Source organism: Diplotaxodon limnothrissa, linkage group LG22 (assembly GCF_057381915.1).
Source record: "Diplotaxodon limnothrissa isolate DT_005_m linkage group LG22, D_limnothrissa_male_GT1.1, whole genome shotgun sequence".
Classification (NCBI taxonomy): domain Eukaryota; kingdom Metazoa; phylum Chordata; class Actinopteri; order Cichliformes; family Cichlidae; genus Diplotaxodon; species Diplotaxodon limnothrissa.
The window spans coordinates 25,811,111-25,827,204 of NC_140616.1; the positions used below are offsets into that span (position 1 = coordinate 25,811,111).

At 40.9% G+C, this 16,094-nt stretch overlaps 1 protein-coding gene across 1 annotated transcript; it reads right to left on the reverse strand.

Moving 5' to 3' along the window:
- Positions 1-14,493, reverse strand: topaz1 (testis and ovary specific TOPAZ 1). The gene is made up of 21 exons (XM_085346695.1): positions 14,199-14,493; positions 8,738-11,243; positions 8,603-8,652; positions 6,768-6,871; positions 6,389-6,435; positions 6,230-6,294; positions 6,021-6,082; positions 5,348-5,434; positions 5,074-5,131; positions 4,784-4,935; positions 4,597-4,689; positions 4,389-4,501; positions 4,248-4,311; positions 3,992-4,163; positions 3,758-3,858; positions 3,488-3,653; positions 2,320-2,472; positions 1,880-2,083; positions 1,495-1,678; positions 1,081-1,264; positions 1-132 (listed from the first exon to the last, which is right to left on the reverse strand). Exons 1-21 carry the CDS (start codon positions 14,491-14,493, stop codon positions 1-3), a joined length of 4,992 nt encoding a protein of 1,663 aa, XP_085202821.1.
- Between the last annotated feature and the right edge of the window lie 1,601 nt (positions 14,494-16,094).

The following is a 16,094-nucleotide window of genomic DNA, read 5'->3' on the forward strand; positions in this document are numbered from 1 at the left end:
TCAACTGATGTTCCAGTAATCAAGCTCCTCAAACATGTCGCAGTCACAGATAACTGATTTTTTTCTTTCATGAGGAACCCGTCTTCTACTACAGGGACCATAAAATGAGACCCGTACAGTGAGCGATGCTGGCTGCGAAAAGAAGAGGAAAACATGCCTGAAAGAATTTTGAATAGGAAAGTTCTCTGGAACAGAAATTATAAGTAATGTTGTGTATTGTAAAGTGGCCAGAATCTGAGATTCCAGTAACGCTGCATTTACCCGCTACATCATTGCTGGAGGAGAAATGTTAAAGACTGCAGGGAAGCAACTGTGGTCAAATCCAAAAATCACTTTTTAGAGAAATGTCCTTTCTCATTTGAAAGAAGAAGAAGAAAAAAAAAAAAAGAGCCTTTTTTTTTTTTTTAAGTAGAACCTTTTTTTTTTTTTTAATATATATATATATATATATATATATATATATATATATATATATATATATATATATATATATATATATATATATATATATATATATATATATATATATGGATACATAAAAACTTCATACAAAGAAAAGGTAAATCACAGCTCCTTAACTGGCAACAATTGAGGTTTTGACATTAATATAACAACATAATACTGTCAAAGACTAAACACCATTATAAATATATACCTATTTACACTCAGATGTTATTTACAATGAAGTAAACACAATCGTGCAACAAACATGCTGGACTCTGTTCCTAAACAGAGTTTTTGCTTTCAAAGAGTCAATCTCACAAACAGATTGACAAATCAGCTAAAAGAACTCAGGAAACAACCTCTTAACCTATTTTAAAACTACTCTGAACCAAAAAAAAATAAAGATAGAAAGAAAGAAAGAAAAGAATAGTAGTTTTTGGTCTTTGTGTTTTTCTGCTCTTCAGTTCAAGTCAATTGAAACATGACCAAGAAATATGCAATCTTTCATATTCCTGATTTCATTGGTTGTTTTCCTGAGAGTCAGCGGCTGTTGAGCACAAGCAGTTTCTAAAGGAAAGAGAAGGAGTTCTGTAGACAGCAAAGAAATAAACAGCTGGTGGTTTAGTGTGTCCACACCTCATGGGCCCACAGATGATTGTGGCGGAGCCAGCGGCGGGCAGAGGGAACGTCCAGCATGAACACTTGTTCTTGTTCTGAGTTGACTGCTGTGTAATGGACTATTAGTTTGGGCTGAGGGATACAAGCTGCAGAGAGGAGGCGGCTGCCAGCAGAGAGGTACTCGCTCTCACAGCTTTGAGTCCTGGAAGAGGAGAAAGCACGAACATCACGTACCACTGCAGTCGAATCTTTACACACACTAACCATGGACAATCTTTTTTTATAATTTTGAATGCAAAGAGTTCTTTATTTCTGGGTGAAATTATCACATATCAAAGTTAATTGACATCAATCCAGCCCCCCCCCCCCCCCATGCCAATATTTCACTGATTCCATCTGAACAGACTCCTTATACACAAAAACACAATTTACCTTTTGAGAGTAATGGTGAGAGAAGTAATGGGCTCTGATAGGTGGTGAATGACTGTTGCGTTGACAGTGATGAACATCTCGAAGGTGAGAGCCAGCTCCACCTCCCCCAGTCGACAGGGGACAATCAGTGTCATGAAACCAGGGGGAGCTGAGACTCCAGGGTAGTAGCCCACATTCAGAGAATCTAATGAACATGAACGCAGCGAGCACACCTCAGAGTCTAATCTAATCCAAATCTTTGACCATTTGTAAACGTTAGCTGAGACTGATCAGACTCAACATCTGGTGCCGTAATAGAATCTGCAGCTGTTTCCTGCCTTCGACAACTCACATTTATGATGCAATGATGTAAGTGTAGCAGTAAAAACCAGAGTGTGGTACTTACGTTTGAAGACTTCCCGAGCCCGGAGCCAGAGGTTTTGCTTGCCCAGTTTCTGTAAAAGTATCCGAAGCACTGTGTGGTCAACAGCCAGGTTTTTAGAGAGCATAAAGTCCACCGTGTCTGAAGCCACAGGAAGTATCTGCCTGTCCACACACACTTGAAGGTGAGAGTTAAACAAGGGGCTGTACCTGGAGATATCCATCGAGTCTGGAGAAAAAAGAAAAACCTCTTTATCAACTAAATTTTTCTCACAGCTGAGCATCTATTAGCGCTAGCAAACACTGTACAAAATTAAACCAGCACTTTCTAATCAGAGTGTAGCGAGTCAGTTAAACTTGTGGGATACTGATCTGGCCAGTTTAGTAGCAAAGCTGACTAACCTGCTGTATCATTGTTTGTTTGTTTTTTTTAACTTTAATTTCAGCTCTCTGTAGGTTACTCACCACTTGACTCTTTAACTCCAGGAAGATTACAGAGAAGCTCCAGCGTGTCTCTGTGAGAGGTTTTTTCAGCCAGACGTATCAGCACACGAGTCCTACTCTCCAGATCGGCAGGCTCACACGGCCATGAGGACGAACTCAGGAACCACTTGTTTTCTGGATTAACAGATGTATAAACAAAATTTAAACAATTCAGCAAATAACTGGTTTCACAGTTCTACAACATTACCTACAAGACTATGAAAGCTAGCATTTCTCAGGGCAGCGAGACGACTATCACTTTTAAGGTTTCCACATAAAGTCTGAGGACATAAAACCAAATTTGCTTTTACTGATTTACAGGGAAAGAACTTTAAGTTTGTGAGTGTTAAGAAAAGACATTAATGGAAACCTATTATTGAGGATTGTGCAAAGTCTTGAGTCATTTTTTACACTTTCCTCGCAAGAAGCCAGACTTGTCTTTGTTACACAACTGATCCTGAGCAGCAGCTCTCAGCACTTTCTGATGGTCATTCAAATCTGTCTTTTAGACATTGGTTGCTTTTCCCCTCATCTTCAGCGCAGTCCTTGCACCTGACCACTTTCTTGTTTGCAAAGCTACTTAACACTGACATAGAACTCATCCAAGCATAAAATGATTCATAATGGCCCATACATATCAGACAATTTCTGACATTGATTCTTCAGGCACTTTGTTTTTAGCAGCCAGTCACAAAAACAAAAGAAATCATGTTTTCATCTTAAGAGCTCAGAAAAAGAAGAAAACTTCAGTTCTGATCCGAAAAAGCCTCTTGGATCAAATGTCTTGACAAACGTAATGAAGTCTCCTTTTTTCCAAGCTCTTAAGACTACCATGAATGAGAAACTACACAGACATAATTTGTTCCCATTTCTTTATGCCAAAGATGACACAGTTTAGACAGGCGCAAAATAAAATCTTTGGGATTCAGCTTGTTGACACAAACAGCTATTAGCTGTAAAGTTGACATATCTCAGCACCAGTTAAAAGTTGGCCCTTTAGTTGACTTTGCTTTGCTAATGCAGCATAAATCCCATTTTTATTCGAGCTGTGAAACTCTGCACTTATAAACCATGAAAATAAAACGCTGGTTACATTTTAAGCATGACGACATTAGCTAAATAAACATCGATCAGCTTCACGAGTCACTACCTCGGAGTGTGTTCAGAGCTCCCTCCACGCTGCCACTCAGGAGGAAGACCTCTGCAGCCACAGTGATCAGGCAGCATCGTGACGCTCCGTCCTCGTTCCCAAACAGACCTTTCAGAGTTGAGAAGCCGACTTTTAAAACAGACAGCGTCTCGACCACCCTGCGACCCTGCATCAGTAAACATGACACAGACAAACAATGACATCCTAAATTCGAAGATGCTGCTCAGATGTGACGAGGAGAGTGTGATGCGAGCTGCACGGCCTGATTACCTTGGCCCACTGATGCGTTTTGTGGTACCGTAACATCAGAGAGACTCCAATTCTGCCTACGAAACTCCTCACCATGCTGTCCTCACTTTCATTCTGACACACTAAAGAACATTTGAATGAATAAATAAATGAACAGCTACTTTTTTCCCTCCAGATTGGAATCTGGAAGGTGCTAGTACACAGAACCACACTGGGAGAAGAAAACTGATGTTTATCTCTACTTAGAGCTTTTACCTGTCTCAGCAAATACAGAAAAGGGCAGTGACAGCTTGTCTTTGCCCTCAGACAGGAGCGCGACAGCAATGCGACCACTGATGCGCTCCACTTGGCTGGGGTGCTGGTTGGACTGGCAGATCCCTCTAAAAACCTCACCTATCCTCCTCCAGTCCTCTTGTTTCATACAAAGCTGACACAGACAACAAATACACACATGAGCACAACGCACCACCATCTTTACAGACAAAGCTGTCAAAAGATGTGAAGCTCTTACCTCCATTTCCACAATGGAATGGGCTAAATTCAGGTACTCTGGAAACGGTGCACCAGAGGAAACCCTTTAAGAGTGAAAATAAGAATTATAAGAGTTATGATTAACAAATGAAAACAATTGTGAACTTTGTGGCTCACTCACTTGTTGTTGCCGGACACCGAAGGCGAGTTTGGATGAATCATTTGCTGGAAAAGAGGAGTGTTCCTTACACAGTCGAGGCAGTCCAAACTCAGCTCTAGTCCAGCGTTGGCCATCTGTAAACATACAGACAGGTAGTCTAAATTCTTCCAGAGGCACATAAAGCAAATGAGCTAAACTCAGAGCATAATGAAAGGCAAACAACTGATACCTTGAAAGTGAGCTGCATGAGTTCAGGCACAAAGCCCATCACACCCTTTTCTCTCACGCAGTTAAAAAGGGAGAGGAGGAACTCGTGGCTGGGCTAAAAAGAAAACAAGATCAACGTCTAATCTCATGTCAGCATCAATCAGTTGTTTAGTTTTCTCCGTGGTTAATGTCAGGACTGCTACACTGACCACTATGTTGTGAGCCAAGCCAACACTGAGGACGGAAAAGACCTCGGACAACATGCCAGCTTTCAGCAGAGCCCAGAGGAGGGAGAAAAATATCGGCAAAGAGAAATACACTCCTGGCGGGTTTTTCTGGTAATATCCTGTAAACACAGCTCCTGAGGAGAACAGGGGTAGAGCAGGAGAGGAGAAAGGAGACCGATGACGCAGCAAAGATGGGCAATCAGTTTAGCATGCAGCGTGCACAAAGGCTGTGGGAGAAAAAGAGAAGTGGGAAGGAAAGGAAGGAAACTCACCTGCTTTCTGAAGGCACGTTGGATTTTTGATGAATCTTGTCACGTTTTCAATACAAAACTAGCAAATGAAAAAGAAAGTGTGCAATTACAGCGATGTCACAACAGAGGGTGATGTTGGCCCTGCAATCTCCAACAATTCAATTTGATTTTTTAAATTCAAGATTAAAAACATAAAATGTACACAATACACAAACAATTTACTGTCTTTGGTGAAATCAAGAAAAAATAAATAAATAAATAAATAAATAAATAAAGTAAAAACCACAGAGTGTACCTTTTCATCCCCCTCCATAGGCAGATGTTGGAAGCGACACATTTTGAACCCACAGGTCAGTGATTCACTGAAGTACAGCCTGCAGTACTGGGCATTTAGACAGCATCACACAGTCAAGTTATAGCAATGCAATTCACCCACAGTGCAAAACATATTTATTGTACAGAAGAACGAACTGTACATCTACAGTAACCACGGCGACATTAGTTTAATTCTTTTGGGAAACCTCAAGCTGAAACCGAATGATTGTCAGAGCAGACCGTGAAACTGAGGCCATTTCTGTTCATGGTTTAGAAAATGGAAATCGTGCTGTATTCAGCAAGGATTCATTAGTTTTAGAGACCACAAACTCATCAGTGAGTTGTTTACTGAGGTCAGAGATTTAAAGGTATTTAAGATTCATTTTCAAAAAGGCCACATCCATCTTTATACACAGACTATGGAAAGGACCCTCATATCTCCAGATACTGTATATATGACAGTAATTTCTTTATAAGTTTAAAATTAGTTGTCCTACTAGAACTTCCAAAACCAGTTCTGACTTTTCCAGATTTATTTCAGTTATATTCTATTAAATAACTGGAAAGTCCAATCTATGCTAACGCCACCGAACATGTATTTAAACTGAGCATTTTTTCAGTAGCAACATGGTAATATACAAAGGAACACTTACAGAACTTGATTTCAGGCGCCTAAAATCCATCATGTTTGCGGAGTTTGTGATCCATGCCCCTGCTTGGAGACCAGAAGAGCCAAAGAATAAAGTAACGCTGAGCACTCACATTGGCAATTAAGTTATAAAATGAGGAGTTATTAGTGAGAACAAGATAAACGCAACAGCAATTAAAGTTCATTGTCTGAGCCCTTTTCATTCTCCCTCACCGGTTCCCATGGACATGAGTGGGGGGATGTTTTGAAAGGAGTTCACCGTCTTGATGGGCTGGCTCCTGTTACAGAACATAAACAATATGATGATCGCGAGACTGAAAGATTAATGTGACAAATCAAAGATCAGGTCATGTGCACTAAGCAAACTGGTACCTTTCTGGGCCACTATTTACATGATTGCTGTTGGTATCAGATTGAACCTATTGGAGAAAAAAAAAAAACAACAACACATGACAGATACACTATTGTGCATTTATTATACTTTAGAAGCAGGATAACGTATGAAACACCCATTCCTTTGAAAATAAAATTATTTAAATTCAGTATTTGATGTGTCAGATCTTTAAACATTGTCGCTGTAATACATCAGACTCAGTGCTCTGTAAAATGCACAGAGAGCATTTATGCAGAAGAAGCCCTATTAAAAGCCCTGCCATGTTTTTCTACAAAACCTCAGGGAAGTTAAAACCACTGACGTGCACGCTGCTCCTTTCTCTATCTATCTGATTGTGCAGAGGACCCATTACTTTACCACATGTTTGCTTTGCTTCTCAGTGGAGGTAGGGCATGTGTCGCTCTGTGTTCCAGTATGGGTGCTGCTAGAATGAGGTCTCCATGGCCTGCTGTTACTCTCCTCTATAGGATTTGAAGAAGAAAAAAAAACAATCACAAGTTAATCTCTGGTCTACTGAAGTCTGTTCCAATCATAGAGGGGAATTTTTTTTAAAGTATGTCAAAGTTTTGGGTCATTTCAGGCCATTGTCTCCATTATAATGGCCATTATCAAAGTTAGTTGAGTTAGGCATCTTAAAATTTCCACTTACTAACTAAAACGTCTGAGACAATAACTTGAAATTTTGAACAAACATCTGTACTGGACAAAATATAATCACATTTACCACATTTCATCTCTCACAAAAGGACCACAAGCTTTGAAACTCGTGTAAGAAAATCAACTTACTGCACAATATTAACCAGAAAATCAATCCTTTAAAGCTTAATGGCGATAAACAACTTAGACATGTTGGTATTTTCATGTGGGACATCATAAGCAGTCAGTTAAATATAAAATGCAAAAAAATTTAATTTCCTTTTAAAAGCAGTGAGTTTCTCATTTAGGAGCTGTTGGGATTTTCAGTAAGCGCCGTAAAACCAGTTTACATGTCTCTCTAATCTTTGAATTAAAAACAGTTTGAGATATTAGGAGCAATGCAAGAACTAAGTAACTTAGTAATGTACTGCTGCAGAAGTGCCAAAGTGGATTTTAGCCACATAAAAGAATCCACCAGGACATTTTTATTGCTTTAACTGCAGTCGGACTGCTCTTTCCAGCAAGTAAGTGAATCCATAAAACTCCAGACTCCAGCTGTTTATCTATATCTGTAAAAAACAAAAAAAACAAGCAGCTTTCTCCATTTCTTTCACAGCAACTAGGGCTGTGTGATATGACCAAAATCTCATTTCCCGATATAAGACATTTATCATCCCAACAATGATAAATATCACAAAAATTTTACATTTTCTGTGAATTTCGGGCAACTTGACTTGCGTGAAGTGGCTTCAGCTGGGCACCGATGCATTAAACTACATTTTAAGGCACAAGTTGAAACAGCCACAGTTTTATTTGTGAGCATTTATTACACGGCGCGCTGCAGGCAAAATCCTGTTCTAAGGTTTATTTTTTAGCACCTGACGGCTCTTTTTAGCTTCTTGTCCGTAAACACTCTGCATACTATTTCATGTGATTCGGTTTATTTTGAAAAATCTTAACAGGATCTTCAGCTTTATTGTGAAAGGTTTATTTGGAAAATAAGCGGACGGCGGAGCCACGCGATAGTTTTACTGTCATTGTTGCTAATGACAACACATAAAAGCAGTCGCTTGTCCGTCCGTAGTGTGGTTATATTAAATATAAGAGAAAGAGAGAACTTAATTAAAATTAATTCTACAGTGACCATCAAAACCATGAAAAAAATATTACCGTAAACAATTTATTTTGTGACACCACGAAACAAATGATAGCGTAAAATGAAACAATAGATGTTTTCATATGGTCATCTGATATATATCATTATATCGAACAGCCCTAACAGCAACCCTGTTACTTTAGATCATAACAGGTAAAAATCACAGACTCTGGCTGTCAGACGAGCACTGCGTCCCATCCATGTGGCAGAACTTTAGGTTGAGTCACAAACACTGACATGCCTTTACTTTTACCGAGCGTTCTACTGTTTTTACTTATTTTCCTTTTTTAAAAATGTTTAGCTTCTTTTGTCTTATTTTCACTTTATACATATCGAAGGAAACAATAAAATATAGAAGACACTGTCATCATGGCTCAGTTTCTCTGCGCACTGATCGTACCTGTGTTATTGGGACTGTCACAAGGCAAATCCACAGTAACTGGAGCCAATCTAGAACAAAAGTAACTTTTATTTATAAAGCATTCAACAATTAATCTGTCACTTGCAGGACTTAATGTTAAATATAAGACCTTACCTCTCTTGCAGCTCCTGTGACGCTCCATCTCTTCTTGGAGTATTCACCACAGCAGCAGGTTTGGTTCCCGGAGCCTCGGCAGCTCGGGTAGGACCCAGCTTCAGCAAACTTTGATCAGGCAGGTTGTCAAACAGTTCTGGGTCGTCCTGGATCACGTCAACAAGCAGGATGTCCTGTTCGTAGGCTGTTAACTCGTCCAAAATGCCAGGCTGAGAATCACCAGCTGCTTCTCCTTGGGTTTTATCCTCTTCGCTGTTTGCTATTTTAGACGGGCTTGATCCCTCTTCTGTGTCTGAGTGTGATTCTCCATCACTCAAGGCCGCACCGTTCTTTTCGTCGCTGCAGGAAGAAGAGCAGGGCTCTGTCAGAACACCTGAGCTAAGGCTCGGCTTTATTTTACGATGTAAGGAAACTTGTTCTGAAATTCGGTTACCCTGCTCCACATCATCCTCGTCATCACTTTCTTCTTCACTGCTGGGAGAAGACTGAGGTTCCCTTGGTGTCTCAGGAGTTGTAAAGTCTGACAAGTCTCTTTCCAACTCTTCAATATGGTGCTCAAGACAATCCTTGCAATTATCATTTTGTGGCAAGTTGCTCACATCTTTGTTCATTTCTTCCTCATCTGTACTGCTTGAGCTGCAGCACGAGAAGCTTCTCTGGCACAACTGCCGTTGTGGTGAATGGACAGGGGAGAGCAAAGGTGGAAGCATGAATTCATTCAAGTCTGACTCTACGCAGTGTTCCTGGGAGATGCTGCACAATAGTGAACCCACTGAAGCATTGCCCCTAAACGAACTTGCACAATAATATGGGTCCAGTCTGGGGGGGCTCCTGCATGGGAATGGTTCCTTGTCATTTTCATATTCATCTTGAGGAAGGACAAAGGATTCACATGTATGAAAGGAGTCAGGGCTGTGCAGAGGAACATTGGGAGAGGAAGAAGCTGTTTGGGCTTCTTCACAGGAGGACAATATTTTGTCAGCAACATTGACTCTCTTGGGAATAAGCGATGAAGGTGGGAGAGAAGATGTTGTGGCTGAGAGGCTGCTCATGCTGCCCTGTGTGAATGGAGATGACATAAGAGACAGAGTGGTGGCAGTGTCCCAGTCACTCAGGCCGAGGACTGAGGGGGAAGGGGTCGATATGGAGGTGACAGTTTCTGGTCCATTAACTAGCAAAGCCGAGGCTGAGACTCCATCAGTGCCACGCTCCCTTCCACACTGAGCTGGAGGGGGGAATGATGCCGTATCTGAATTAGGCCTGGTTTCTAACTCTTCAGGCTGGTTAAACAGCGGTGAGGTCTCCATGTCTTTTCTGTGCCTTTTCTCATTTCCCTGAGCAAAAGCGCTTTCTCCATCCTCTTCCCATTTCTCTGTAGGTGCCTTCGGGGGAATGTCCTTGAACAGGTTACTGGATGAACCTGGCATACTTTGATTAGCTGTTGCAGAGTCAATCCCATCCTTTGCTGATGGATCAATAGTCCCTGCTGTGGTAGAAGCATTTGCTGTGCAAGTCTTTGAGAAAGGCCAGGCCATGTAAGTGCGTGCACATGAAAAATGTATTTTTCTCAAATACGCCCTTACTCTCTGGCAAGTGTACGACTCTGGTGCATCTGTATCCTCGTCACTAACATGATCGATGAGATCTGACAACACGTGTGATCCATCAGCATTTGTGGGATCGCCTTTCTGACCACCTGAAGCGCTACACTTATCGGTGGGCGCGAAGTCCAAAGTGCTGCTGCACTCAATGCTATCCCCTACCTTTCCTTTTTCTCTACAAGTCTCTGGGCTTACTGGATCTGATCCTGGACCAAGGTCCACTTCAGCATCTCTGTCACGCATGCCACCTCTGCAGTTGCCTGTCTTTGTATGCTCATCTAGTAAAAAAGAAGCAGAACAAGTTGCAGAGTCTTCGCCTGTCTGACTCCGGTGGAAAGGACTCACGGTATGATGGGATAATGGCTGTGAATGCATGCCTTCATCCAGGTGGTTCTGGCGGATCAGACTTTGAGACTGACAGACGGTCTTCTCATCCTGAGCACTTGGACAACACTTGCTACTTTTAAACAGAGCCTTTTTCTCAGTTTCTGATTCATTATGGCTTAAACAAGTAGGCCAAAACCGTATTGAAGCTCTCATCTCCTGCTGGAAGCAACGCACAACCTTGTTCTCGAGAGCATCCGGTAACACATACCCACAATCGTGACCGCAAGCTTCACATTTTTTGGCAACGTCACAAAGGATCACTTTGGGATACTGGTTTATCCACACGATAATCTTCTTAGAGCTCTGAGTGATTGTGTTTTCTTTTTCGATTTCTGACTGAGTAGCAGGTGGCTCTGACCCTGGGCTAGCTCTTTTTAGCTTACCCGGCGCCTTGCGCTGAGGGGAAGTGTATTTACATTCCCCACAGACACCACAGTGGGAGGCTCCGACGGCTCTTCTTAGTAACACTTCTGAACCAGTAAGACCGGAGAGGTTTGGCTCTTTATGTCTACCAACATCTGCAAGTGGAAACAAAACACTTGTCAGAGAGTGCAAAACGAAATAACAATGATTTACCTAAGCATCAGAAAGAAACATCACCGTAGCTTTCTTTCCTTTTTTCTTTTTCTTTTTAATAACTGCTTTTCAAACAGCATCGATTCCAATCAATATCGGCACCATTTGGGATCATCTCATTCACCATCTTGAACAAAGGCTTAGAGCAATGACTGATTTCATTAGAGGCAGGAAAGTCAAACAGACCAGTTAATCACAGAGGCATCAAACGAAAAAAACCTGAACAGAAATCAAGAAAATCAATCAAAATTTTAAAACTGTATATATACTGTATATTCTGTGTATTTATTATCTCACTCTTATTGCCTGTTTATGCCCCGTCCTTACCCTCAACGTCATGCTGCTCTGGTGTACCTTAATTGCACCTTGGGGATAAATAAAGTCTTTCTGATTCTGATTTTGAAAAGCCAAACCAGGAGATATACGAACCAATCGTGTTGCTGCACTGAGGAACGTGGATGACGTCCTCACATATATCGCGGTGGATATATTTACTCATGGATCAATTAAATCAACAGTGTCTATTCAAATGAACTAGAATGGCATTTGCTCAGTGTTCTGTCAGGATGAGCAGGGACCTTTTTTTCCCCCCCGCATATAATTTTAAATTCTGATGACAACTCAAAGTTAAGGTGCTCTCTTTGTTCATTTAGGTATAGGCTTCAAAATCAGCTGAGATGGCTTCTGAGTCGCGGAGACTTGCTTCTTGAAGAACTTTGTTAGGATTTGTCCTTCTTAACGTCTCACCCTTGAGAAAATAAATAAAATAAAAATCGATTTTCATATCAGTTTAATTTACCGAATCTACCCAGGCACAACCTTTTTTTGAAGGCTAACCCATAACTGATTATAATTGTGACTGGTACAACAAAAAGGCAGAGAGGTTTTGAATTATGTCAGAAAATAAGCTCCATAGGAAATAAATGAAGACACTAAATTATAACACTTTTGTTAGGCCATAAATGTTCTGTGTTCAGTGCAATGACACTGTACACATAATTTACCAGACAACACCTTCTCTGGGACAATGGACATCATTAAAAAATGTAAAAAATTAAAAAAAAGATTCACAATTGGGGCACTATTTACTGAAGTATTTCATATTGCAGGAAAAAAATGTCTAGAGCTTGTGTTAACCAGAGATCTTATTTCAGACATCTAACCAAAATATCACTCAAAAGATTGACTTTAGGGAACTTGAAATACAAAAATGTAAATGTGTGTTAAGGTTTAGAGAAAGAAAAAAAAAGCTCTTACTTTATAACTGGTTATGATTTAGTAACAACGACTGACTGAGCCTGGAAAACATACATTTGGTTAACGTTCCCACTTCTAATAAAGAACTGTAAAGAGTAGGTTCACTAAGCTTGAGTGGCAGCTATGTGGAACAGCTTCCCAGGCTGTGAATGAGACAATCCCCAAATTACCCAACTGAGGTTTTGTCGATATGTGAAGCACTAACCAGGTGATATTAAACTGCCTGCCATTTGGACGTTTGACTATCACGAGCAAGTGAATAAGGCCTCAGTCACACAGGCCCGCAACCATCAGTAATGAGGGAAAATTGAGTACTCCAGCCAGTTTTGACTGGATGCTAGAGGTTAATGGCATTCACTAAAGGATTGCTGATAAACCGGTGCGAGACCCCCTGGCAACCACCTGCTACTAGGGAAAAAGGTGTATTCCCCAAACATTTGGATGAAACATACTTTTGACTGCTTTGGTCACTGGCATAGTACCGGGATTTTGGTTTAAATGATAGCGAATGACTTGCATAGGCTGAACTTTTACTTTCAAGACCATCTTCAGGTTTTACTTCAGCTGGGAGAGCAGTATTTGCAGACAAACATGAAAAACTACAGGCAAGTGCACCATCTTTTTGAGCAACGTTCAAGAACATAAGAACCACTCCCAAAAAGTGTGGGAATAGGCATGTTTCCCTAGCAACCGGTGGTACTATCACGTCCAATATGGGGACAAATCTGTAACAACATTGTTTTTATACACTTTATAAAATAAATAGATTATATTAAAAAACCTTAATAGGAATATACAGCCGGGGATTTATTTAGTCAATCTAGCTCATGTTCAGCAAGTAAGACGAGTGCCAGCTATATGAACAGGAAATGTATCTGCTATTAGCAGGCTGCTAGTTAGTGTATAATTAAACTCCATCAGCTCCAATCCGGGCAAGTAATAGCTAAGAAGATCCTTCATGTCAGGTTCAACCATGAACTGCATGATATCCACTAAAACTGGATCGTGTTCAGTAGGACTTTACCACATTGTTAGCTTAGCATCTGACACAATTTGGCACAAATTAGCAAAGAGTTAGCTAAAAGCATAAACCTATCACAAAACGCCCAATTGTAAAATCAATTTAAAGGCAGTGCAATTTAACCAACCTTAAAACCTTTAACCTTAAAAACTCTAACTTATAATCCAGCTAAAGTGCACCTTACTTGGGATTCCCTTCGCACTCCTCCCGATTTTGCAGAAGCAGCAGCGGGCTGAGGATCACACCCGGCGGACGTGGCCTTCACTGAACTCCGTCCCTCTCTAACACCGACCCTCACGCTTTTAGCCCGGCGTGCCACACCACTTTTACCATTAACGTCGCACTGTCTGAAAGGACATCTACCCGACGTTAAATCGGTCTGTCTCCTCCTCCTGGCCAGAGTCGCCTGGCTTGTCAGCTTCATTTGATATTTGGACCTTTCACTCCTTGGATTCGTCCTACCGTGGAGCCGTTTGAAAACACACCAAATAAACCGCGGTCTGAGGCACGTGTTTCTGACCCCCCCTGCTCTGTTGATACTTGCCTCTAGTGTTCGGCCCGTCTTGTTTATCAGCGCCTCGTGACTCAGAGTCTACTTTACTCTTTGTTTTCTGCGTACCTGAGCCATTCTCTTCCGGCTCCTCCTCGTCGTGAGTGCTCGGCGGCTGTGTCTTCTTTTCGGAACCCATTGTGTGCGTTAAGTTTTGGTCGGGTTCATTGCTGCCCGGAGGTGACACCATATCTTTCTCTGAAATTAGCTGCACGGAATCAAAGTTTTTCTCTTGTTTTTTGCTTTCAGCCGAAATTCTATTCAGTAACTTTGGTTCTCGTCTCCGCCGCGGGGTCAGCTTTAACCCAACAACGTCTTTTAGCGCAACTCTGTTGAGTTTCACCCTGCTAGAAGATGGAAACATGCTAACAGTTAAAACTGTGCCTTCCAAAACTTATTAAATAATTTACCAGGCTGCTATAAAAGTATTTTTCAGAGTAACGCTGGAACTTGTTCTTCTTAAACCATCATTACGTTAGTATTCGGGGCCCTCGCACTCGTGTTGCTGCCGCTCACTGTTAATTTGAGATTGACATGGGGAGCTAAGGTGTGCCCGAATCATTGCGCATGCGCAGATCATTTTGCGTTTCTTAGCCGTCCTACGCACATTGCCAAATAGCTTCTATAACTATACTAACTTTTAACCAGAGGTGGCCCAACTATAGATATTCTGTACTCAATTAGAAGTGCACATACTTGTATTAAAATACTCTTGTAATACTCTTGTTAATGATTTAACCTATTCACTCAAGTAAAAGCAACAAAGTACAGGCTCTGGAATGTACTCAAGGGAAAAGTAACAATTGAGTACGCTTCTACCAGGAATTTTGGTCTAAAGCCAACAGAATCTCGCACTATGTTAATATAATAAAATCATATTAATTGCTGTGAACACAAACTTATTTCAAAGAGAATTTTAATTCTAATGATTGTGCATTAGTTCTCCAGTCTTTCAAAGTCTTCTCTGGACATTGGCTGCTTTTTCACTCATTTTCATTCTTGTCCCTGTATTGGACTATTTTCAGAGGAATATTTTCATGTGCTAAATGACTAAAACTTGACCCATGAATCATTGAAGAGTTAAGAAAAATGGTACCAAAAAGCCTGCCAAAAACTCTCCACAGCAGACGAACAGCAATTGAAAGTCATGTATGTAAGAAACAGGAAAAAAACCCAGCAATGACCTGACACAGGACGTGAGACATGCATCTGGCCCTTCAGATGATCCATCTACTGTTCACTAAAGCCTCGTCAGAAATGTTGCAAGTGAAAGGTTGGCTGTAAAGAAGCCGTACCTAATAAAGGGAACTGGGAAGAAAAGGCTTATGTATGCCAAATTACAAAAGAAGTGGACTGAACAACATTTCTGATCACGTAAGGAACCCAAAATTCTTTGGTTCACATCACTGTATGTACAGACTAATGTACAGGTTGCTGTTCAGGTTATACCCTGCTTTTCACCCTATCCCTAGCACATCTGCAACCCTGAATGGAATGGATGGTCATCAGTAAGTACATAGGAGGACAGAAGAGAAACACAACAGTGAGTTTCTACAGTCATCAGTAAAAGATGGTGGAAACTTTGTCTTGGTTTGGGGTTACATGAGCTAGTTACGATGAGGATCTTGTTGAAAATATAATATGTGTTTATAATTTCAATCACTGATGAAATTATAAACAGAGAAAAGTACTATCAGACATTGATCTCTGTGCAATACCATCTGCAATGTATGGTTTGGCAGCAGATTTATTTTTCAGTATGACAGTGATCCCAAACAGACTGTCAATGAAGCATACCTGGATATAAAAACACACAATGGAGCACTATAAGTCATGGACTGGCCTCCCCAGAGCCTGAATCTCAGCATTAGTGTGGGATCATCTTGATCATCTTAATAGAGAATGGAAGAAAAGGCAGCCAACATCCAAAGAGCTTTGATTGTCTAAGAAGCCTCGAACTATTCC

Excerpts from the sequence above, each read along its gene's own strand:
- topaz1 (XM_085346695.1), bottom strand. The coding sequence starts at position 14,493 with ATGTTTCCATCTTCTAGCAGGGTGAAACTCAACAGAGTTGCGCTAAAA. Across the intron at positions 5,132-5,347 it reads CTATGGAGGGGGATGAAAAG|TTTTGTATTGAAAACGTGAC; the intron begins GTACACTCTGTG and ends TTCATTTGCTAG. Across the intron at positions 4,690-4,783 it reads GCTTGGCTCACAACATAGTG|CCCAGCCACGAGTTCCTCCT; the intron begins GTCAGTGTAGCA and ends TTTTCTTTTTAG.